This window comes from Dasypus novemcinctus, chromosome X (assembly GCF_030445035.2).
Source record: "Dasypus novemcinctus isolate mDasNov1 chromosome X, mDasNov1.1.hap2, whole genome shotgun sequence".
Lineage (NCBI taxonomy): Eukaryota > Metazoa > Chordata > Mammalia > Cingulata > Dasypodidae > Dasypus > Dasypus novemcinctus.
In genome coordinates, this window is record NC_080704.1 from 162,157,302 (window position 1) to 162,179,997 (window position 22,696).

Consider the following 22,696-nt stretch of genomic DNA (forward strand, 5'->3'; position numbering starts at 1 on the left):
AGATTTTGAAATTGTCTATGAAATGTAACCTAGTCTGGTGCCAAGTTTATTAGAGCCAAAAGTGAAGCTAAACTTGGTGGCTGTGGATGGTTAGGGCTTAGTGGTAAAAATGCTGGTGGAGGGAAGCGGACTTGGCCCAGTGGTTAGGGCGTCCGTCTACCATATGGGAGGTCCGCAGTTCAAACCCCGGGCCTCCTTGACCCGTGTGCAGCTGGCCCATGCGCAGTGCTGATGCGCACAAGGAGTGCCCTGCCACGCAGGGGTGTCCCCCTTGTAGGGGAGCCCCACACGCAAGGAGTGTGCCCTATAAGGAGAGCCGCCCAGCGTGAAAGAAAGTGCAGCCTGCCCAGGAATGGCGCCGCACACACGGAGAAATGACACAACAAGATGACACAGCAAAAAGAAACACAAATTCCTGAGCCGCTGACAACAACAGAGGCGAACAAAGAAGATGCAGCAAATAGACACAGAACAGACAACCGGGGCGGGGCGGGGAAGGGGAGAGAAATAAATAAATAAATAAATAAATAAATCTTTAAAAGAAAAAAAACACTTTAAAAAATGCTGGTGGAGTTCTTGTTCTTGCTGGATGTTTATTTTATTTTATTTAGTTTGAAAGAAGCTTTATTTTTTTTTAAGATTTATTTTCTTTCTTTATTTCTCCCCTCCCCCTCATTGTTTGCACTTTGCTGTGACTGTTTGTCTTCTTTTTAGGAGACACCAGGAACTGAACCTGGGACCTCCCATGTAGGAGAGAGGCACCTAATCGCTTGAGCCACCTTCACTCCCTGCTTTGTTGGGTCTCTCATGTTTTCCTCCTTGTGTGTCTCTTATTGCATCATCTTGTTGCATCAGCTTGCTGTCTTGCTGGTCTTCTTTAGAAAGCACCAGGAGGGAAAACGGACTTTGGCCCAGTGGTTAGGGCGTCCGTCTACCATATGGGAGGTCCGCGGTTCAAACCCCGGGCCTCCTTGACCCGTGTGGAGCTGGCCATGCGCAGTGCTGATGCGCGCAAGGAGTGCCGTGCCATGCAAGGGTGTCCCCCGCGTGGGGGAGCCCCACGCGCAAGGAGTGCACCCGTGAGGAAAGCCGCCCAGCGTGAAAAGAAAGAGCAGCCTGCCCAGGAATGGCGCCGCCCACACTTCCCGTGCCGCTGACGACAACAGAAGCGGACAAAGAAACAAGACGCAGCAAATAGACACCGAGAACAGACAACCAGGGGAGAGGGGGAAATTAAATAAATAAATAAATCTTTAAAAAAAAAAAAATAGAAAGCACCAGGAATTGAACCTAGGCACCTCCCACATGGTAGGAAGGAGCTCAATCGCTTGAGCCGCTTCCCTGAAAGAAGTTTTAGATTACATAAATGTCATGTTGAAAATATAGGGGATTCCCATATACCCCCTTCCCTTCCCCCCCTCCCCCACTCTTCCCATTAACACCATCTTTCATTAGTGTGGTACATTTGTTACAACTGATGAACACATACTGAAGCATTGCTACTAACCATGGTCTATAGTTGACATCATAGTTTACACTTTGCACCACAGAATTGTATAGATTTTGACAAAATGTATAGTCGCCTGTAATCATCATTGCAGTGTCATGTGGGACAAATTCCAATGTCCCCAAAAGCCCCATGTTGCACCTATTCTTCCCTCCCCCTCCCCTGGATGTTCTCTGATGTCACCCTAGTGTCTAAGGTTCTAGGTGTAACCATGTAAGAAGCTGGCCCTTTTCTTCCTTCGAGAATATTTCCCTGATGAGAATTTCCAAGAATTCCTCCTGAGAGCCCCCCCCCTTAGAAAGTGAGCTCCCAGCCTCTCAGGAGGAGCCTGCTCCAGCGTCCTGAAGCCTCCATGGCCCAAGTTATTCTCTGTAGCTCTGACATGATGCCTCTGGGATAGAGTCAACCTGAAATCATGGGTCCTGGGCCAAGGGACCTCAGGGTGGTGGTGACTTTAGTTTGGTGTGGGTAGGCATTTTGGTATAGATATGAGCAGATTAAGGTCCTGATGACAGGGGTGAGGAATCGAGTGCGTGTAAGTCCAGGGGTGGCTTATATACACAGGAATGAAAGGCGAACCTGACAAGTAATAAGTGTCTCCTTCACTCCCATTGTCCAAATGGGGGAAAACCAAAATAGAAACAGCCATTTACCCAGTGATCAGAATGAGCTATTTTTTAAATCCTAAGTGGCAATCCTAGTATGTATATATGTGGGTGTATATATATACATGCATTTATACATATGTGTATATATGATGAAATTATATGATGAAATTATCACATGTCTCACACACACACATAGATTTCACTCATATACACACACATATATAAAATAAAATTGGGCTAAGCTACCTTTACAGAATAGCAGCTAGGAAGGCTATGTGAGAACAAAAGCTGGACATATCACAATAAATATGAAATTCATTGTGAGTCAAAGACTTCCAAGATGATGAAACTTGCTCCCAAGGGTGGGGAAGTGAGTCCAGCTCTGCTCTAGTGACTCTCTGCCCTGGAGACTGGTGCTTTCTGTTCTGGCTGCTACCCTGAACTGATGGATGAAGACACACTGCAAACTTTGCAGAGGAGAGATGCACGAGTACACCTAGAGCATCCAGATGAGAAAATGTTGAGGGAAATGAGGGTGATTGCCCTGGAGATGGCACACTTAGGGCTCAGGGCTGCCCTAGGGAAAATGGGGAGTAAACTATGAAGGCTCCAATTACGAGGAAGGGGTGGAAAATGCAACAGGAAAGTGAACGGAAAGCAGTAAGAGCTTTCCAAATTGGGGATAACTTTCCCCAAATGGTAGAATTCTGTTCATCCCTGGGGCGCCCAAGTTAGCCAGCTGCTTGGTCCAGACACTGAAGAGGAGACTCAAATGACACATGACTGTGACCCTGAGATCCATAGCACAGGACGCTTTCCAATATGTGGCAACAGTAGAGTATCTCCTGTAAGGCCTTCAGCACTATGTATTAATCAGAAGTGAGATCAAGTAGAAAATATGGAAAATTCATGTGGTGTATGTATTTTACCAGAAAGGATATAGAGGCATCCTGAGACTTTTCCAGAGTCAAAGAAGCCACAAAGGTAGAGTGGTCCTTGATAAGGAAGACATGGACATCATTTTTAGCAAGTACAATGCCAAGCCAGGCCCTCTCGTTTTGGCTTCCCTCCTAGTCCACCATGCTCTTTCATAGTCTAGGCCCTTCCATCGTCCCCTCATGAACTGTGACTGAAGTGCTGACAAGTTTGAAGAAAGTGATCAAAACTAGATTGAAACTCACTGTCGACAAGAATGTTCTTATGTGTGGCTGATTTAAGGGACATCTGAGGATTTAGACAACAGGAATGACTCTGAACAGACCAGTCACAATCCCCTGGGAAATTGTCTTTCAACCTCATTTGTCCCTGAGAAATGGCTAGCAAAGACTTGCTGTAGTTCTGTGTCTCGTTCTGCAAACTGTGCCCCTTTCAGACATGGGAGTGCTAGCTTGCTCACCAGTGGAAGCAGTCTTTGCATGGAAATAGTCGTTTTTGCAGGTGACATATGGTCTTCTCCTTTCTGGGGACCACCTTTAAAATTTTCTATATCTGTAGAACTTTTCTTTTCCCTTTCTCCCATCCTTTTTCATGTCAAATGAGTATTTTTTTTCAGTGGACATGTCTTTATGGTAAAAAGAAAAAAAAAGAGTGCTTTGTTAGAATGGTGACACGTAGGGTTCTTTCAGACAGTGGATGATATGTAGCATTTCTTTCAGCTTGCGGGAAAGTCGGGAAACAATAGTTGACCCACTGGGGACTTAAGCTAGAGCTAGTCTTTTCACACTCTGTGTTTTGTTTACTTCTTTACCCTGCTGGCTTAAATTTGTCTTAGAGACACAAATAGCATGGGGCGTGACAACATCTGGAACATGGTGGAAAGTGGGCTGAAAGCAAAGCAAGTGGTTCTTCATTCTGTAGCCATCCTGCTTAATGAATGAGCCAGCCACGGTGTGTTGCAGACACTGTTAGAGCTGCAGGAGGCTGCGAGAACATCTGGTCCCGCACCTTCATTTTATACCTGAGACCCAAAGGGGAACTGACTCAGCTAATTCACCCAGCTAATGCAGGGCCGGCTGGAGGCTGCCCAATGGCCCATCAAGTACTCTTCCCAGTATAACACCCAACCCCCGATGTAAGGAAATTACGAATTTGCAATAGAGTGAACCAATGACTCTATCAAGACTTGTGGTTTGAATGATAATGGTTGCTGTTCATTGCGTAGTTTGTGTGTTATCCCAATTACTGGGTTCCCACCCGTAAGAAGGAGTCTGGCGTCATGTTGGATGCTTGACTGCTGACAGCTTTAAGTCTCATCCCTCCCTCCTCTCCCTTGTGCTCCATATCTGGGCAAGCTGGTAAGAAAGCCCAGGGGCTCCCTCCTTTAGTGCAGGCAAGAGATTCAAACCATGCAAGCCCCTGCCTGTGCTTGGGAACCTCACCGGGCCCCATCCCCTAACCACAATAAAAGCCCATGGCCGGGGAAGCAGATTTGGCTCAACGGATAGAGTGTCTCCCTACCACATGGGAGGTCCAGGGTTCAAACCCAGGGCCTCCTGACCCGTGTGGTAAACTAGCCCACGCACAGTGCTGATGCACGCAAGGAGTACCATGCCATGCCAGGGTGTCCCCCACATAGGAAAGCCCCATGTGCAAGGAGCACGCCCCTCAAGGAGAGCTGCCCTGGGCAAAAAAAGTGCAGCCTGCCCAGGAGTGGCGCCACACACACGAAGAGCTGACACAGCAAGATGAGGCAACAAAAAGAGACACAGATTCCTGGTACTGCTGACAAGAATGCAGGCGGACACAGAAGAACATGCAGCAATACAGAAAAACATGCAGCAAATGGACACAGAGAGCAGACAACAGGTGGGGGGGAAGGGGAGAGAAATAAAATGAAAAAATAAATCTTAAAAAAAAACCCATTGCCAGTCTCTTCCTTGCCTTCTTAAGCCATTTTCAGACCAGTTTGGAAAGCCTGCCTTGCTGGCCCCAGAAAAGCCCACACCCTCTTGGGGTGTGTATGTGTGTGTGGCATGATCAGTCTCAACATCACAGCTCTGAGGTATGTGCTGTTATCGGCATTTTCCATATGAGGAAACTGAGGTATAGAGTTTAATGCTCAGGGGCTTCTGAAAGGCGCACGTAATTATAGAAACCACTTCTGAAAATAGATATACTGCTACCATTTCTGTTCAGACCTAAGAAGAAGTCTGTGGTTAGTGTCCACCACCACAATGGAAGCAAAGGATCTAAGAGTAGCCTTTGATTGAATCCTAGAGAAAGTTCTTGCCCAAAGTTCCGCAGCCAGTAAGTGATGGGGCTGGGCTGCAAACCAGCTCTGGGACGCTGGAGTCTACACTGTAACATCTCAAACCAAGGTGTGTCTGACTGCAAAGCTTGTGCTCTTTCCACTATAGCATGAGAATAAACCTGGGTTGCAGGGAGGTGTAGAAAGGCTTACAAAACAATTATGATAATAACCATAAACTATATGCAGACACTGTGTTAAGTGCTTTGTTTACTCTTTATTGCCACTCTGTAGAGTCAGTACCCTTATTACCGCCCCCCCCCTTTTTTTGCAAATAAGGAAATAGGAGGTTCAGAGAGGTTAAGGAACACGCCCAAGGTCACACAGCTAGTAAGCAGAGGAGTGGGGTTGAGAAGCACATGGGTTGGTGTATGAGAAGCTGTAGTCTAATGTTCATTTGGAATGTGAGCTTTGGGGAACCTCCTGGGTCCGTGACAGTAAAGGTAATATTTTCCACTTAGTGTAAATATTTTACCTCCACCCTCCTATTCAAACTTCAGAACTACACTATAAGGTAAGTACTGCTCTTATCCCCATTTTACAGAAGAAACACTTGAGTCTCAGAGAGGTTGACACGTGTTCAAGGAAAACCAACTCATCCACGGACTCGGGGAGGAGCCAAGATTTGAAGTCAGTCTGACTCCGAGGCCCAAGCTCTGAGAACTCGCTCTCTGGCTTTATAGTTTGCACCCAAGTTCTCTCCTCTGCGCACTGCAAGTATGCAGTATCCAGCCAGGACAGAGCCGTATCTTTACCATTTTACAGCACAACCAGCTCTCCCGCCACGACCCTCCCCCGTCAGCACCTCTTGAACTGTTACCGCAGATTCCTGCTCAGCACCTCCTGACAGATGCCTCGTTCTGGCTGATTTTGGAGACTGGACTGTCACTAGAATTGCTATAGCTGCTGTAGCTACTCAGGCAGCACATGCTGCAAATCCCTGTTATCTTTGGGACAGCTCTTTTTGGTATGTTAAGGATTTATTCCGTAGAAAAGGAAGAAGAAGGAAAGGAGAACCTGATGCCACTTGTACATTTCTCCTTGCAAAAGGGCCTGGAGTTTGTAGTCCTGGAAATGCAAATCCATGTACCCGGGAAGGAGAGTACAAGGTGGAACGACAGAAAATGGGGAAGAGCGCAGCTACTGGGGGAAGCCCAAGCACGATCCTGCAGGGACCCATAGTCTGCAAACAAATTCAGCGCTCCAGCAAAAACTGAAAAGTGGATGCAATTTCTTCAGTTTTCTTTACCAACCATTAGAATGTGATTTCCACGACCTTCCTGTGCAGAAAGTCCACGTTCACACAAACTGGAGGCATTCCTAGGGCTTAAGGGCATTATCTGCAGGCTTGCTTTTAAACTTCTGTCATTCCCTCCTTCACAGATTTTGAAGTCAGATTTTGGCAGCCCACGGGGAGCCTAGAAGCAGTGAAGTCACTGCAGTAACAGTAGAAAGAGCCCTTGAGTTTGGGTGAGGAGGTCTGGCTAGGCTAGTTAGTTGTCCCAGTTTTGCCACCAAGGAGCAATGTGACTTTGGGCAAACCCTCCCCTTTCCCTTCTCAGGCCCTTCAAGTCCTGCCTCACTGGCACTTCAGAGACCTATGCACTTTTTCTTTCTTTTTTTTTTTCCTTATCTTTTCTTTTCCTCTTGTCTTCTCTTCTTTCTCTTTTTCAAGGAACTCTTTATTTTGAAATAATTTCAAGCCTGCAGGACAGCTGCCAAAATAATATAAAACCCATACAGAGAATCTGAACACCTCCCCCCCCAGATACCAGATCCACCAAGTTTTAACATTTTGCCATATTTCCCTCCCTCCCTCCCTCCACTCCTTCTGTGTGACTGTCTTTCTTGTCTTCCTTTCTGTTATCTGTCCATCTTTCCATCCACCCTTCCATCCATCTACCTTTCTATCTAGATCTATGGCCTTCTTCCTTTGCTCTTTCTTATTTTATACAACTCTAGCACTGTTTGATTTTATTCAAGAAAATGTCAAGCTTTCATCCAATACCTTATACCAAGTGCCAGGCACTGTTAAAGTTTGTCAAATGGAGCTGCCTCCAAAGTGCGTGGGTAGCACCCAGGCCCCAAGGTCAAGGGCAGGCATCTGGAAGGAGGTGCGACTTCCACTGTGTCTTGAATGATGAGAGGCAGAAAACCAGCCCAGGCAGTGAGAGGAGCACATACTCTTCACATCATCTGAAATTGTGCAAGGCCTAAAAGGACCTGGTTTCTTTTCAGAGAACCTGGGAACCTGGGAGTGTTTGGTATCCCTGGGGGGGTGGGGGTTAGGAAATGAGGCTAGAAGCTAAAAACCCAGGACCAGATGACAGAGGGCCTCGGAATGGCTTGCCAAGGAGTTTGGACTTTTAGCTGTAGGCAACACAGTGGAGGAGCCGAATCAGATCGCTTTTGAAGGACCATCACTCAGGTCTCAGTATGGAGCATGGCCTGGAGTAGGGAAACTCTGCAGGCCTGGGACTAGTTAGAATGCTTATGCATATGTTATAGCCCAGACAAAAGACAAGGACTCTGGGCGGACAGACCCAAGAGAATCCACCAGTAGCCTCCAGCTTTCTATAATCCCCTTCCCTTGAGCCTGGGCTGGACCCAATGTCTCACTCCCAAGAATGGAATACAGCAAAAGTGAAGGGATGTCACTTTCGAGGTTAGAGTTACAAAAAGACTGTGACTTCTGTCTTCCTGTCCCATTCTGAGGGATGCCAGCTGCCCTGTTTTGAACTGCTCTAGGGAGAGCCCAGGTGGCAAGTCACTGAAATCTCTGGCCAAAAGCCAGCGAGGATTGGAGGCCTGCCCACAGCCCCTTGAGTGAGCCAGGAGGAGGAAGGTCTGCTGAGGCAGGCCAGCAGCCTCCTCAGTGAGTTTGGAAGCGGATCCTCCCCCAGTGGAGTCTTGAGACACCTGCAGTCGTGGCTGACACCTTGACGGCAGTTGGTGAGAGATCCTGAGCCAGCTGAGTCCTGCCTGGACTTACAACCCACGGAAACTGGAAAGCAATAACGTGTTGCTGTTTTAAGCCATTAATTTGGGGTAATTTGTTACACAGCAATAGATAATGAATACAGGCCCCAACTAAGGAATGAAGAACAGATGGATTCTGTAGATGATAGGAGATAGGGAGGGGGTACAAGGGGGCAGGAGGTGTCTAGGCAGACATTGGTGCTATTTAATTGAGAGGCAACATATAATAGAAGTGTTAGTTTGGGGAGGAAAATGCTGAGTTAGTTTGCTCTGGCTAAAGTTTGAGGGCCCATGGGATACCCTTGTAAATACATTCAAGGGGCAGTTGGAGCAAAAGGTCTGAAGCTCAGGAGAACTATATGAACTGGACCTTGGGAGCTATCAGATTAGATGTGGTTCAGGAAGTAGGGGCCAAAACTGGAACCCAGGAGATATTCAACAGTTAAGACAGTCCTTTCTTCAGTGTTGTGATTGTTGTTGTTGTGTGTGTTTAATCCGTGTACATTTTTTCATAAGCAGCTACCTTCCATTCTAAAATAGTTTTTCCTCAGCATTGTAGCCATATCTGGGTCCCAGTTATACCTCACCAAAGACTCCACAAAGTTAGTGAGCCTCTCGACCTATCAGGTTAACCTGAGCCTTTCCAAATTGGACAAGGTCCAGTGAAAGAATGCTGCGGAAATCTGACAGTTTTCATTGCTGGCAGTTATTGGCAATATCACGAGAGTTCATATGTTGTTTACACACTGAGCCTAATGTACTGGTTTTTTTTTATTTCCCTCCCCTTACACCCCGCCCCCCAAGTTGTCTGCTCTGTGTCCATTCACTGTGTGTTCTTCTGTGACCGCTTCTATCCTTATCAGTGGCACCAGGAATCTGTGTTTCTTTTTGTTGCGTCATCTTGTTGTGTCCGCTCTCTCGTGTGTGCGGCACCATTCCTGGGCAGGCTGCACTTTTCTTTCGTGCTGGGCGGCTCTCCTTACAGGGCACACTCCTTGTGCGTGGGGCTCCCCTACGCGGGGAAACCCCTGCGTGGCAGGGCACTCCTTGCACACATCAGCACTGCACATGGACCAGCTCCACACGGGTCAAGGAGGCCCGGGGTTTGAACCACGGACCTCCCATGTGGTAGGCGGATGCCCTATCCATTGGGCCAAGTCCACTTCCCTGCAGAGAAATCATATAAGGTGATATAACAGGAGCCCTTGTGAGAAAGAGAAATACAGTACACAGAGAGTCTAGAAGATGTCAAGTTGACCCAGAGATCTTTTTCAGGGGTTGTTGGTGGTGAAGGTGTTTCTAGCTAACCTGCAGAATGTAAACAGAGCCTGCAGACAGACTGAAAGACAGCTCTATCAGCTCTGCTGGAGGTGTTGACATCATTATCCTACCCAGGGTGTGAGCACAGAAGCTTGTTACCAGTCCAATTTGGCTGAGCTGCTTGGGGCTTTTGACATTACAGATATCCCATTCCTGCACAGGGAGACTCATTGAAGAATCCTAAAGTTAGAAGGCACCTGAGAGGTATTTTCAGAATAGAGCGCACAAGACTATTTCTGGATGTTTCAAGCTATGTATGTGCAAATAATTAAATGGTGTTTGAATTGAGCAAGTAATAAAGCAATGGATAGAATTGTTTTCAATTAAGCTATCTTAGTAGATGGAATTGGCTTTTCCTCATATGCAAAGTCAAATTCAATCTGATGGGGCAATAGTTCATTTGAACAAAAGTGATGTGTCTGTAAAATAGTTCATCTAAGCATAGCGTCATCATATGGTCCTGTGAATTGTAACTCATTGAGCAAGCCTGTAAACTCGGCTCCTATAACAAAGACATACTTTAATTGACTGTTTGGGTTGTGTTTCACTGTAAAATGAATGGGCCATGGCAAGAAGAAGGAAAAAAGTCTCCTCCTTGCCCCTCATTTTTTTCTTTTCTTTTCAATGTGCTTCCAGCCATTTACCATCACAATTTTGTAAAATTGTAAAAGAAAAATATTTTATAAGAACTTAAGTGTTTAAAAGGTAGTCTCAACATTTATAATATATATCTGTGTGTGTTGATTGTCATAACCCAGTCTTTCTGCACTCAGACATGAAGACAGGTCTGTCGGTGAAGTAGTTTGTGGTTTATATAGCCTTTGCTTCTTAACTGTCCAGTTTCCTGTAAAGCACAACTAGCTGCTTGTTCACAAGTGGTACTTTTATGTACATTTTGTATAGTGCATTATCAGGTTTGCCAAATATGATTTTTTTTTTTTGCATTTTGGATGAGTAAAGAGTACTTCAGATTGCATTCATGTAATACCTGTTTGTTGTAACTTTCTCCGATCAACTGGTAGAAAAGACTCCTAAACGTATTCTTTTCAGTCTATCTCTGTGTGATTGTAAGATGTGGTCCCTGGATGTACTCCCAGCTGTAGACTCATCAGCTTAAAAGTTTGTTAGGATCTGTGCAATAAAATGTTTGCAGTTGTATTTTCTCTTTTAAAAAAAGTAATGTATATGCGAATGCTTATGATTATATACAGAATCTTATGATAGCAAACTAAAATTAGGTGTGAAATCCATACTGCGTTTTTTTCAAGTTGAAGACCTTAAACTCCTTTTCTTTTGTGCCTCCTCTCTATAAACGCCACCTCCCTCTCTCTACACCCCCCCCCCCCACACACACACACCATACAGGGCAAAACAGGCTCCTGCTCCTGCCATTTCCCATTCTCACCGCTGTTGCCCTCAGGTCTTCCTCTCTTGCCTGAACTAAAATGACCTAGACTCCTAGCTGTCTCCCTGCCTCCAGTTTCTTCCCTCTCCTGTTTGTCCTTCACACTGCACTAGGCTTCTTCTTTATGAAGCACTGACCAAATCCCTTCAGTGGTTCCCATAGAAAAGTAAGTTGTAACATTTTAGCATGGCATCAGAGCCCCTGAATAGGACCTTTCCCACCTCTCTCCCCTCATTCCCAGAAGCATCTCTCCACCCCCTTTCTCTCAAGCCACATTATTGGCTTCCAGAAACATCTCTCTATCCCCTTTTTCTGAAGCCACATTACTAGATGATGTGTAGTTCCCTAACACCAAGATGTATATTGTGCCTTTTTCATACTGTTGTTCTATCAGTCCGGAATGTCCACTGGCCCTTCTCTTCTGATAAAAGTTCCTGCACACCCTACAAGTCTCAGTTTCAGTGCCCTCTCATCCAGGGAAGCCCCTTTCTCGCCCCTGCCACAGCCCTTTGCTCTATCCTGGAGTGACTCTCATTTCTTTGTCTCAAGATAGAGTTACCTAGGGGAATCGGACTTGGCCCGACAGATAGGGCGTCCGCCTACCACACGGGAGGTCCATGGTTCAAACCCCAGGCCTCCTTGACCCGTGTGGAGCTGGCCCATGCACAGTGGGGATGTGCACAAGGAGTGCCAGAGGACGCAACAAAAAGAAACACACAGGGGGAAGTGGACTTGGCCCAGTGGTTAGGGCGTCTGTCTACCACATGGGAGGTCCGCAGTTCAAACCCGGGCCTCCTTGTTCCGTGTGGAGCTGGCCCATGCGCAGTGCTGATGTGCAAGGAGTGCCCTGCCACGCAGGGGTGTCCCCGTGTAGGGAAGCCCCACGCGCAAGGAGTGTGCCCCTTAAGGAGAGCCGCCCAGTGCGAAAGAGGGTGCAGCCTACTCAGGAATGGTACCGCACACATGGAGAGCTGACACAACAAGATGACGCAACAAAAAAAGAAACAGATTCCCATGCCGCTGACAACAACAGAAGCGGACAAATAAGAACACGCAGCAAATGAACACAGAGAACAGACAACTGGGGGGCAGGGCAGGAGAGAGAAATAAATAAAATAAATCTTAAAAAAAAAAAAAGCACACATTCCCAGTGCTGCTGATAAGGATAGAAGCAGCGAATGGACACAGAGAGCAGACAAGTGGGGGGGGGGGGGGGGGAGGGAGGGGAGATAAATAAATCTTTTTTTAAAAAAGAGATAGAGTTACCTGTTGGCCTTCTCTCTCCAGCTCCACATTTCGAGGCCCATGACTTCCTGTTTTTCCCAGATCCTTGCATACTTCCTGACACATAGAAAGCCTTAAACACAGTTATGGAATAGGCCTTAAATAACAGTTATGGAATAAATGGGCTTTGGCAAAGCTTTTTAAAGACATTTCAAAAGTCCTTGCCATGTTCATATTTAAATAAAAATTAAAGTTCAGTAAGCGTTTCAAATAATGTTTAGTAAGCATGCTATGTTTTACTTTTGCTTATCAGATCCACACATCAACACCTATTTACTAGCAATTAATAAAATCTAAGAGTAAATTATACATGGTAATTTAGGTTTCAGTCTAATTTTTATTGGCAAATACATGGTAATTTAAACTTTTTAAAAACTGTCTCTGTACTCCTTTTTTTTCTAACCAGGAGCTTTCTTCCTCAATGAAGATTTCCTTTAACACCAGAAGTGGTCCCTTTTAAAATACGTTTTGAATAGAGCGTTTACTACAAGAACCCAACTGGACACTTAATTCTAGGCTGAATGGGAATTGGAAAGATTATGTTGTCTTTCTTTTGGGGGATGGTTTGCCCTTTTCCATCTACCCTATTACTGGGAAGAGGTTCATGATTGGGCTAGGAAGAAACTTATTTAAACCTTATTAAAGGCAGCATGGGGTATTATAGAAACCACTGAACCAGGGAGGCAGGCATTAGCTGATGGCATTAGCAAGCCGTCTAATCTGGGCATGTCCATTCCCCCTTTAGGCCTGTACCAGCAGCCTAGGTTTGAAGTAGCAGCCGGTGTGCAAAGTGGCCTCTGCCACTGGACAGCTTACCTCCCAAACACCTCTCCTGCCTCCAGCCACCAGCGTCCCAGGGTGCTTTGAGTTTGTTTGTTTTTAGATAACAGCTTTAGTGAGATATAATTCACATACCATTAAAAGTTACCCATTAAGTGTGTCTAATTCAGTGGTTTTTAGTGTATTCACAGAGTTGTACAGCTATCATCACGATCGGTTTTAAGATATTTTCATCACCCCCCCAAAGAAACCCTGAACCCACCAGCAGGCCCTCTCCATTTCCTCCTAACCCCTTCACCCTTAGGCAACCACTAATCTATTTTTCCATATTTATACATGTGCATATTCTGGACATTTCATATAAATAGAATCACACACTTATGATTCCTGTTCCTGGCTTCTTTCACTAATGTTTTTCCAGGTTTATTCATGTTGTCACATGTATCAGTACTTCATTTTTTCTTATTTAAATAAACTTTACTTTTTAGAACTGTTTTAGATTTCCAAAAAAAATGGGACGATAATGCAGAAGGTTCTCACCCTTGTGCCAGTTTCCTTATTATTAACAGGTTACATTAGCATGGGTACATTTGTTTCAATTAATGAACCAATATTGATACAATATTATTAACTGTGGTCCATACTCTATTCAGATTGCCTGTTTCTCCCTAGCATCCTTTTTTTCTGTTCTAAGATACCACATTCCATTTAGTCATCATGTTTCCTTCAGTTTCTCTTGCTTATGACAGCTTCTCAGACTGTCCTTGTTTTTGATGACCAGGAGAGTTTCGAAGATTACTAGTCCAAGCATTTCATAGAATGTCCCTTAGTTGGGATTTGGCTTGATGGTTCTTCTCTTGGATAGACTGAAGTTGATCTGTTTGCGGGAGGAAGATCACAGGCATACAAGGGCCATTTTTGTCACATCATATCAACAGTGTAGATACTATCAACATGATTTACCATTCTTGATGTTAACTTTGACCACCTGGCTGAGGGGGTGTGTTGTCAGGTTTCCCCACTGTATAGTTACTCCTTTTCCCCTTTCTGTACTGTGTACTTTGGAGGGCAGTCACAAGGAGCAACCCACACTTAAGGAGTGGGGGAGTTATGCTCCCTCTTTTTGAGAGCAGAGTATCTACATAAATTATCTGGAATTATTCTGAAGGAGAGAATTTTCTCTTCTCCCCCATTTATTTATTTAGTTAACCATTCCTTTATAGCAGTAGGGATTCTTGAATATTTATTTTATATTTTAGGATATAATCCAATGCTAATTTTTTTCACTTTCTTGCCCAAAATGTTCCAGCTTTGGCCAGTGGGAGATCTTTCAAATGGCTCTTGTGTCCCATTGCCACTGTGGTTTTATCTTTTTCTCTTTTCTTTTTTTGAGCACTTCCTTAAGATCTGATACTATAAGATGCTTCAGGCACATCTCGTATATTTCCTGTCCTAGTCCTAGAATCTGCCGTTTTTTTTCAAGGAGCTCTGGTCCCTTTTATTGGAGAATGGCCTTAGAAACCAGGATGTGGGTGTTGGGTGTGCTCATTGCTACTGGGGTGTCATTGCTACTAGGGACTCTTGGCTGAAAGAGCAAGGAAGTATATGTGTGTATGCTAACCTGTGTTTATACTAGTCATTCGTTTCTTTTTACTGCAGAATAATATTTTCATGTATGGATATACCATATTTTATTTATCCATTCACCAGAGTACAGATATTCAGTTTGTTTCTACTTGTTTGGGTATTGTGAATATTGCTGCTATGAACATTTTATGTGCAAGTTTCAGTGTGAACATTGGTCTTTAAGTCTTTTGGTAATATAGTTAGGAGTGGAATTTCTGGATCTTGTGGTAACTCTGTTTAAACTTTTGAGGTACTTCTAGATTGTTTTCCAGAGTGGCTGTACCATTTCACGGTCTCACCAGCAGCGTATGAAGGGTTCTGATTTCCCCACAGCCTCATCAACACTTGTTATTATCTGTCTTTTTTACTATAGCCATCCTAGTAGGTGTGAAATGATAGCTCTTTGTGGTTAGATTTGCATTTTCCTTATGGCTAATGATGTTGAGCATCTTTTCATGGACTTTTTGGCCATTTGTGTATCTTCTCTGGAGAAATGCCTATTCAAGTCCTTTGCCTATTTTTAAATCGGGTTATCTGTATTTTCACCATTCAGTTATAAGGGTTCTTTATATATTCTAGCTACAAGACCTTATCAGATGTATGACTTGCACATCTTTTATTCTTTCATTTGTCATTTAACTTGCTTGATGGTGTCCTTTGAAGCACCAAAGTTTTAAATTTTGATGAAATCCAATTTATCAACTTTTTTTGTTGTATTGTTGTTAATGTTTTTGGTGTTTCTTTTTTTTTTTCATTCTTCATGGTGAGATCTTATTTTGCCTTCTTTCTATTTGCAAGACTGACCTCAACAATGGGAAACATCTCTCATGACGGTAGGAAGTACAGAATTTGATAAGAAGGCACTAGCTCCTCCCCAAAAGGTCCACATAGACTGCTAACAAAGATGATGCCGATAGCTGACACATACTGCAGTGACTGTGTGCCAGGCACTCTGCTCACCTCCCAAAGCATCATTTCATTGAATCCTCATAGCAAGCCACAGACTCTCACTTGACATCTGGAGAAATTGAGGCTCAAAGCTAGAGATGGCCTCAAGAGCCCACAGCTGGTAAAGATGGAGCTGAGGTTATACATTCAGTCTTGATTTTCAAGGTCTTACACTGATCCCATTGGCCTTGGGATGGGAGGCAGGGGGCAGACAGTAGAGAGTAAGCCTTTCCTTGTATCCTTGCTCACAGATACATTTCCCTGTGCTCTAATTACATAATATCCCCTAGGATCCCCATTCCCTAAACATGCAGTAAACACATCACATACATATTTAAGAGCCTATTATGAGCTAGGTGTAGTGCTAGGCATTGGTGAACAAACCAGACACAGCTTTTGCCCTCATGGAATTCACAGAGTGGAGGGGGGGGGGGAGAGACAATAGTCAGAATCACACAAATAAATGTAAAATGACCACTGGGATCAGTGCTCTGAAGTGTGATGTGTCCTATTCTGGAGGAAGCCATCATGGAAGGCTTCCCAGAGGAAGTAATGCTGGAGGACACTGGACTACTTAAGGGAAGTGCTCACAGGCAAAGGGAACAGCCCAGAGTTCCCTCTGTATTTTATTAGTAGATTTATTCATTGCTAGGACATCTGCATTCAGTGCTTGGATTTTAGGAAATCCCCCAGAAGCAAACAAATCACACTTTTGCTCTGCTTAATAAACATTATTTGATACAATTACTGGATTTTAAGGTTTATTTCTATCTGAGACTATCAGGGACCAAGATTTATTCATTCAATAAACATTTGTCAAAGGATTCCTGGCTGGGCCAGAGGGGGGCTGGGGTAGAAGTACAAGAATTTGAGCCCTGAGAGGTGGGCAGGAGCCGGGTCAGGCAAAGCTTTGGAGGAGTTGGGATCTTTTTCGAAGAGCAAACAACAGGAAGCCACTGGAAGGGGTTAAGCAGGACAGTGGCTCTCAGAGGATTTGGATTTGTAAAGTGGAGTGGAAGCTCTGGGGAGGATGGACTGGTGAGGGGCAGAGTGGAAGTAGGCAGAACAGGTAGGAGGCTGTGGCAGTGGTCCAGCCTGAAGTGACGGTGGTCCTGGAAATGACGGTGGCGATGGGGAAGAGGGATGGAGCATACTGTGTTCCACTGAGCTGGTGGGCTTGGGCTTGCTGTCTGCCCCCTCCCATGAGGACAGGAAGGGAGGCTTGCTCGGGCCCCTGCGTTTATGTGCCTCCTTCTGGTTCTTCAGTGGTCCCTGCTCCCCACAGCCCAGGCTCTTCAGCTTGGCTCCCAAGGAGGTCTTTTTCTCCAGTGAGTGGGTCTGAAGAATGACGAAGCTGCTCGCTAATCTGCTCCGCTCCTGCTTACTGAGGAGGGGACGTGCCAGGGGGTTGCTCTGGTGCATTCGTCCTGCTTGTGTTAGCTGCAGGCCCCAACCAGGAGAAAAGCTAGGGGATTACTGCTCCTGGGGCTCCCTGCCCCCTTCTTGCCCCAAAACAACTGAAGGAAAGGCTTCAACTCTCCTCCTTCACAAGGAGACACATTCCTGTATTTGTGATTGGGAGAGAATATATTTTAAACCCGACTCTTGTGGTGATGGCAGGAACACAATCCTATTAGAAAAAATTGGAAAGTAGGGAAGAATAGAAGGAAGACTAATCAGCTCTCATAACATTGCCTTGCATTTTTCATTTTGCCTATTTTTTCTAGTCATATCTATTTAGTTTAAAATCAGCCAAGGTCATACATCCTGAAAACATCTGTGCACCATGCTTTTTTCACCTCGTGTCTTAAGCCTTTTCCCTGCGTCGTTAGAATCTATCCATAAGCTTCTTTTTAATATCTGCAAATTAGACTTTTTGGAACATATTTCACTCGACTGTTCCCCATTTGTTGTTAACTTTTTACTGTATGAGGAGGGTGGGCTGTTAGGACATCTTTGCCTGCATTTTGAACGGTGCACTCAGTATACTCCCCTCCCCCAGGTTTCTAGAAGGGTGATTAATGGGGGAAGTTGTGTAGACAGAGAAAGACAGGAAAGTAAATCTCTGAGGCAGCGGGGAGAAGCTAGAAGACAGGCTGGTCTTTTCCCCTCTGTAGGGACCCCGTCCTTCCCACATCATATAAACCTTGGCCAAGCAGTGGTTACTTGGTGTCTGTGTGTCAAGAGTTACCTCTTTTTTCTAGAGACCCTGCTGGATTATGAGTTTTGAGGCAACCTGGGCTGTGATTTCACTTGTTTCTCTCTTCTTTTTGCCTTGGAGCAGAGAGCACTCCCAGGCCTAAAAGTTCTGTTTGCTCTGCCGCTGTAGAACCAGACAAGCAACCTTCAGCGCCGTCATTTGCCCCATGAGGGTGGCTTTCCTCATAGGTAAAACAAGCAAGAGGCCAGAGGAGTTGGGGTTTGACCAGAGTTTGTGGTGGAGGTTGTTGAAGCAGTGGAACCCTTATTTCAAACTAAAATTTACCAGAGGCCTAATCGATAAAACAGATCAATGTGTAGTTGTCCTGGTAGAAGGGGGATGGGGGGGGGGGAATGTTCCAGTTTGAAAACTCTGGCCTAGAAGCTTGAAGTTTCATTCCAGTTCAGTTCAACTCTCTTCCCTATTACCCAAGTTAAAACAAAAACGCACGGGGGGGGGGGGGGGGGGGCGGGGGGAGGTGGAGGAGAAGGAGAAATCCTCCCACTATGCTGACTGATTAAATCTTTCAAAGACAATTTGAAAATCAGACAAAGTGGAGTACAAAGCCAGGGATATTTCGAGAGGGAGTGAGCAGTATGTGAAAGATGCTCCAAGGGTGACCCTGGCACTTAAAAGAAGGCAGCATCACAATGGAGGAAGCCATGTCAGAGTTTCTTCCCCAGTTTGCACACCCCACCCCACAGTGGAGGCAAATTGCTTGCTTGGACTCATTTCCCACCAAGCTTGAGTCCACAGCTGCTAGCAATGGAAACCCAGAGTAACTCAGGGACAGGTATTTTCTTGAGGCCCAAGCACTGAAAGATATGAATGGGGAGGCGGGGGAATGACAAGAGTTTCCCCCGGCCCCTGGGACTTTGGGACACCGAGGGTGGGGCCCGCCGGCCTGGCTACCTGTGGGGTTTGCTCTATCACAGCATCCAGGGCCCGCACCGGCCCCAGGGCGGGGTGGGGGGAGTTGCTCCGAGGCCCGTGGCCCCCGGATGGGGAGAAAAGGGATGGTGTGGAGGCCTCGCCCGAGTCCCCGGCAGGCGAGACCCCAGCAGGCCCGGGAGGTGCAGCACTCCCGGAGGAGAGGGGCGCCAGAGTCTGTAAATCGCTCCTTCCCCGCACGCTGCACGGTGAGGGACAGGGTGCGGAGGGGGTGGTGGCGCTGCCTTCCCAGGGAGACCCGACCTTTCTCGGAGAGGCGGGGTGGCTTTATCCTCCGGGATCCGCAGTGATGTGGAAAAAGCGGCCACGACCTCCGAGGCCGCAGAAGGCCCCCCGGCCCTCGCCTGGGGCCCGCCCCAGGCCCGCACAAAGCAAGCCGCCGGGAAGTGTGGAATTCAGACCAATTTAGGGGAGAAGCTGTCGCCCCGCGTCCCCGCGGACCTCGAGCAAAGAAACCTGTGGTCAGGACTGGATGAGGATAAAAACACCGCACCAGGCCAAGCTTATTGGAAAGGCCGAGTTTAGTTATTCTGGGATGGCGAGGTAACAGGATTAAAGGGATTAAGGAAATCACCTCAAACAGCTGAGGAGGGGGTAAAAAAACACTGGTTCTATTTGTTTTCTTCCGAGGCCCCAAACAGATACCCGGGGGCCGTCTGAGTGGGCGCGAAACGAAGGACCCTTCGGGGGGCACAGAGGAATGCCCAGGGCAGGGGCCAGGGGTTGGGGGAAAGTGGGGCAAACAAAAGGAGCTGAAGGCGGGCTCCGGGCTCGGTCTGGGAGGGAACATCTAGAAAACCAGAAACAAGCGCGCTGGGTTGACCAAGTTAAAAGAAAAACAAACCCAAAACATCGGAGGCGGGAGTTGTAGGGATCCTTTAAAAAGCTCCGGTCGGTTTTTTCCGACCCAACCTTTCAGCGTTGAATGCTGGCTCCGCCACTTCGGCCACCACGGTGGAAAAGGTCTTTACTTCCGGCTAGGCGTTCCTGCCATCACGTAGTTTTGAGTAAGCGCGTTGCGATTTTCCCGAAGGGTGGGCGTCTCGTCACTATTTCAACCCGCCCCCGTGCCCAGAGGTAAAGGTGCCCCGCGGCCGCTGGTGTCCCCTCCCCGTCCCTGTGCCGGGACACAGTTCGTCCTGGGACGCCGGTCCCAATCAACAAGTGCGCGGCCGCTTTCGGACCCTTTCCTCCAGCCGCTGGCATCCCCTCCCCGTCCAGCGTGGCTGCCGCCGCCTGGGCGAGTGTGTCCTCGCTCCCAGAAGACGAATCTTTTTCTCCTCCGAGTTTCAGTGGAGAGCGGGAGGGCCTTATAGGGTTTGCGATCACCAGGACTTAGAAAGACAAAACAATTCAGCTAGGGCTCACTTCCCCCCTTCCCCCCCCCCCCGCCCCCAGGACGCGACCCAGGTTATCAGCCCTCCCCAACCCTCAAGCTAGTTTCGGGATTCCCCCCCCCCCCAAATTACCAGGACTCGGGTTTGGTTATAAAATTTATTGATCTCTCATTTGGGAATTCAGAGTAAAATCTTTATAAACCTGACACAAAACAGCCCCTTCCCCAGCGCCCAAACGAAATTCAAACACGTTCGCTTCTTGAGCGACAAAAGAGCAAAGCACGGCAGAAATCACCAACTCCACAGCCTAAATGCGGACTGGACAGATGCTGGCCCCGGGCGGCGAGGCGGGAGACACACGCAACACCTGGCTATAAATTAACAGGAGCCCGCGCGGCGGTTCTCCGAGGCTCCTCACCCGCGACTTTGCTTCTCCCCTTCCTTCGCTCCTAGGCTACGAGCAAACTAACGAGACGACATTTTCAAATGCAACAGAAAGACCCCGGAATCCAGGAGGAGGAGGAGGAAGAGGAGGAAGAGAAGGAGGAGGAGGAGGAAGAGGAGGAAGAGGAGGAAGAGGAGGAGGAGCAGGAGGAGGAGGAGGAGGGGGCTGCCTTTTCTTGGCCAACAGCACAGCGGTTCCCAGCCTACAAAGGGGGAGGGAGGGCAGGCCCGCTCCAGCAAGTCCCGTTTCCGCCGCCCCGGACTTGCTTTCTGCTGGCGTACCAAACCCGACAGCTACGGCCAAAACTTTCTGCCCTCCCCGCCCTCGCAACAAGGCCACAGTCCCGGGCAAACTAAACACCAGGCGTCCCAGTTCGGAGGGGAGGGGGGGAGGGGGCGGGGGTCCCGGCGACTCAGATGTGGGTCAGCGGCACCGTACCGTTGACGGCAGTCCCCGCGCCCTGGTAGTGCTGGTGCACGCCGTGCAGGCGGCCGCCGGGCAGCGGCGAGGCGGCATCGGCCGCGTCCCCGCCGGGCGGCAGGTACATGCTGATCATGTCGCGCAGGTCGCCGAGGCACGCGCGCTGCGAGTGCGACGCGATGGCGGGCGGCGGCGAGCTGGGCTCCGACTTAACCACCGAGCCCATGGGGCCCAGGCTCATGGCGGCGGCGGCGGCAGCGGCGGCGGCGGCCGTGGCGGCGGCGGGCTGCTGCCCGTAGGCGGCGGCGGCGGCTGCCGAGGACGCCATGCCCCCGTAGCCCGAGGCGGCGGCGGCCGCGGCGGCGGCGTTCATGTAGCTCTGGGCGCCGGGCGGCATCATGGGGCTGTACTGCAGGCCGGCCATGTCGTAGCGGTGCATCTGCGGCAGCGCGGGCGGCGGCGGCGGGCTGCTCATGCCCGGGGGCTGCGCGTAGCCCAGCTGCTCCTGCACCAGCGAGTACGCGCCGTTGGCCCAGCCGTTCACGTGCGCGTACGTCTCCAGGCGCTGGCCCACGCCCACCGGGCTGCTGGCGGCGGCGGCGGCCGCGGCGGCCGCGGCGGCGGCGGCGGCGGCGCCGGGGGGCAGCAGGCCCCCGGGCAGCGAGTACTTGTCCTTCTTGAGCAGCGTCTTGGTCTTGCGGCGGGGCCGGTACTTGTAGTCCGGGTACTCCTTCATATGCACGGCGCGCAGCCTCTTGGCCTCGTCGATGAACGGCCGCTTCTCGGCGTCGGTTAGCAGTTTCCAGTCGGCGCCCAGGCGCTTGCTGATCTCCGAGTTGTGCATCTTGGGGTTCTCCAGGGCCATCTTGCGCCGCTGCCCGCGGGACCACACCATGAAGGCGTTCATGGGTCGTTTCACTCGATCCTGGTCGCTGCCGCTGCCGCCGCTCGCGCCGCCGCCGCTGCCGCCGCCTGCGTTCGCGCCACCGCCGCCCGCGTTCGCGCCGCTCTTGCCTGCGCCGCCCGGGGCCGCCGAGCCGCCCGCGCCCGCAGCCGGGTTGGGGGGCCCCACGGGGTTCTTGAGTTCAGTCTCCAACAGGCTGTACATGGCCGGCGCGGGAAGGAGGTGCGCCAGCGTGGAGGGAGGAGAGGGCGCTCCCGGAGCGGGGGCGGCCACGGTGAAAAGGCCGGGGGACTCCGTCGGAGAGGCGCTGGGGGGCCGCTGGGCCAGCGGGTACGGCGGGAAGGGCCGGCTTGTGGCAGTGTCTCGCGCCCAGTCGGCAGGCACCCGCAGGCGGCTCGCACCTGATGCGCCGCCTCGAGCCGCTCGCATCCGCTGCTTGGCTACCCGGCTCTTGCCGGACATCTTATATACCTGCTCGGATTCCACCCCCCACACACCCCACCCGGGGCAGGGGCTAGGTCCGCCCCCTCGCCGTGGGGGGGCCCGCTGATTGACAGACTCGTAGTGACGCGCCCTGGCCAATCACCATGTAGCCCCTGACCGGCCCCGCTGGGAAAAAAAAAAGTTCGGGGAGCCCTTTCGTTCACCCCCACACCCCTCTTGGGCCCCCGTGACGTGATGAGAGTTATTCAGCAGGCGGGAGTCCCGGAGACCCGCTCAGAGACCACCAGTTCG

The 22,696-nt window shown here is 48.8% G+C and overlaps 1 protein-coding gene across 1 annotated transcript; it reads right to left on the minus strand.

Annotated features, from left to right (window-relative positions):
- Positions 1-20,985: 20,985 nt before the first annotated feature.
- Positions 20,986-22,390, minus strand: SOX3 (SRY-box transcription factor 3). Its single transcript, XM_058291442.1, has one exon. It carries the CDS (start codon positions 22,388-22,390, stop codon positions 21,050-21,052), a length of 1,341 nt encoding a protein of 446 aa, XP_058147425.1. The 3' UTR covers positions 20,986-21,049.
- Between the last annotated feature and the right edge of the window lie 306 nt (positions 22,391-22,696).

What these genes read in the sequence shown, in the direction of transcription:
- SOX3 (XM_058291442.1), bottom strand. Translation starts at nt 22,390, where the DNA reads ATGCGAGCGGCTCGAGGCGGCGCATCAGGTGCGAGCCGCCTGCGGGTG.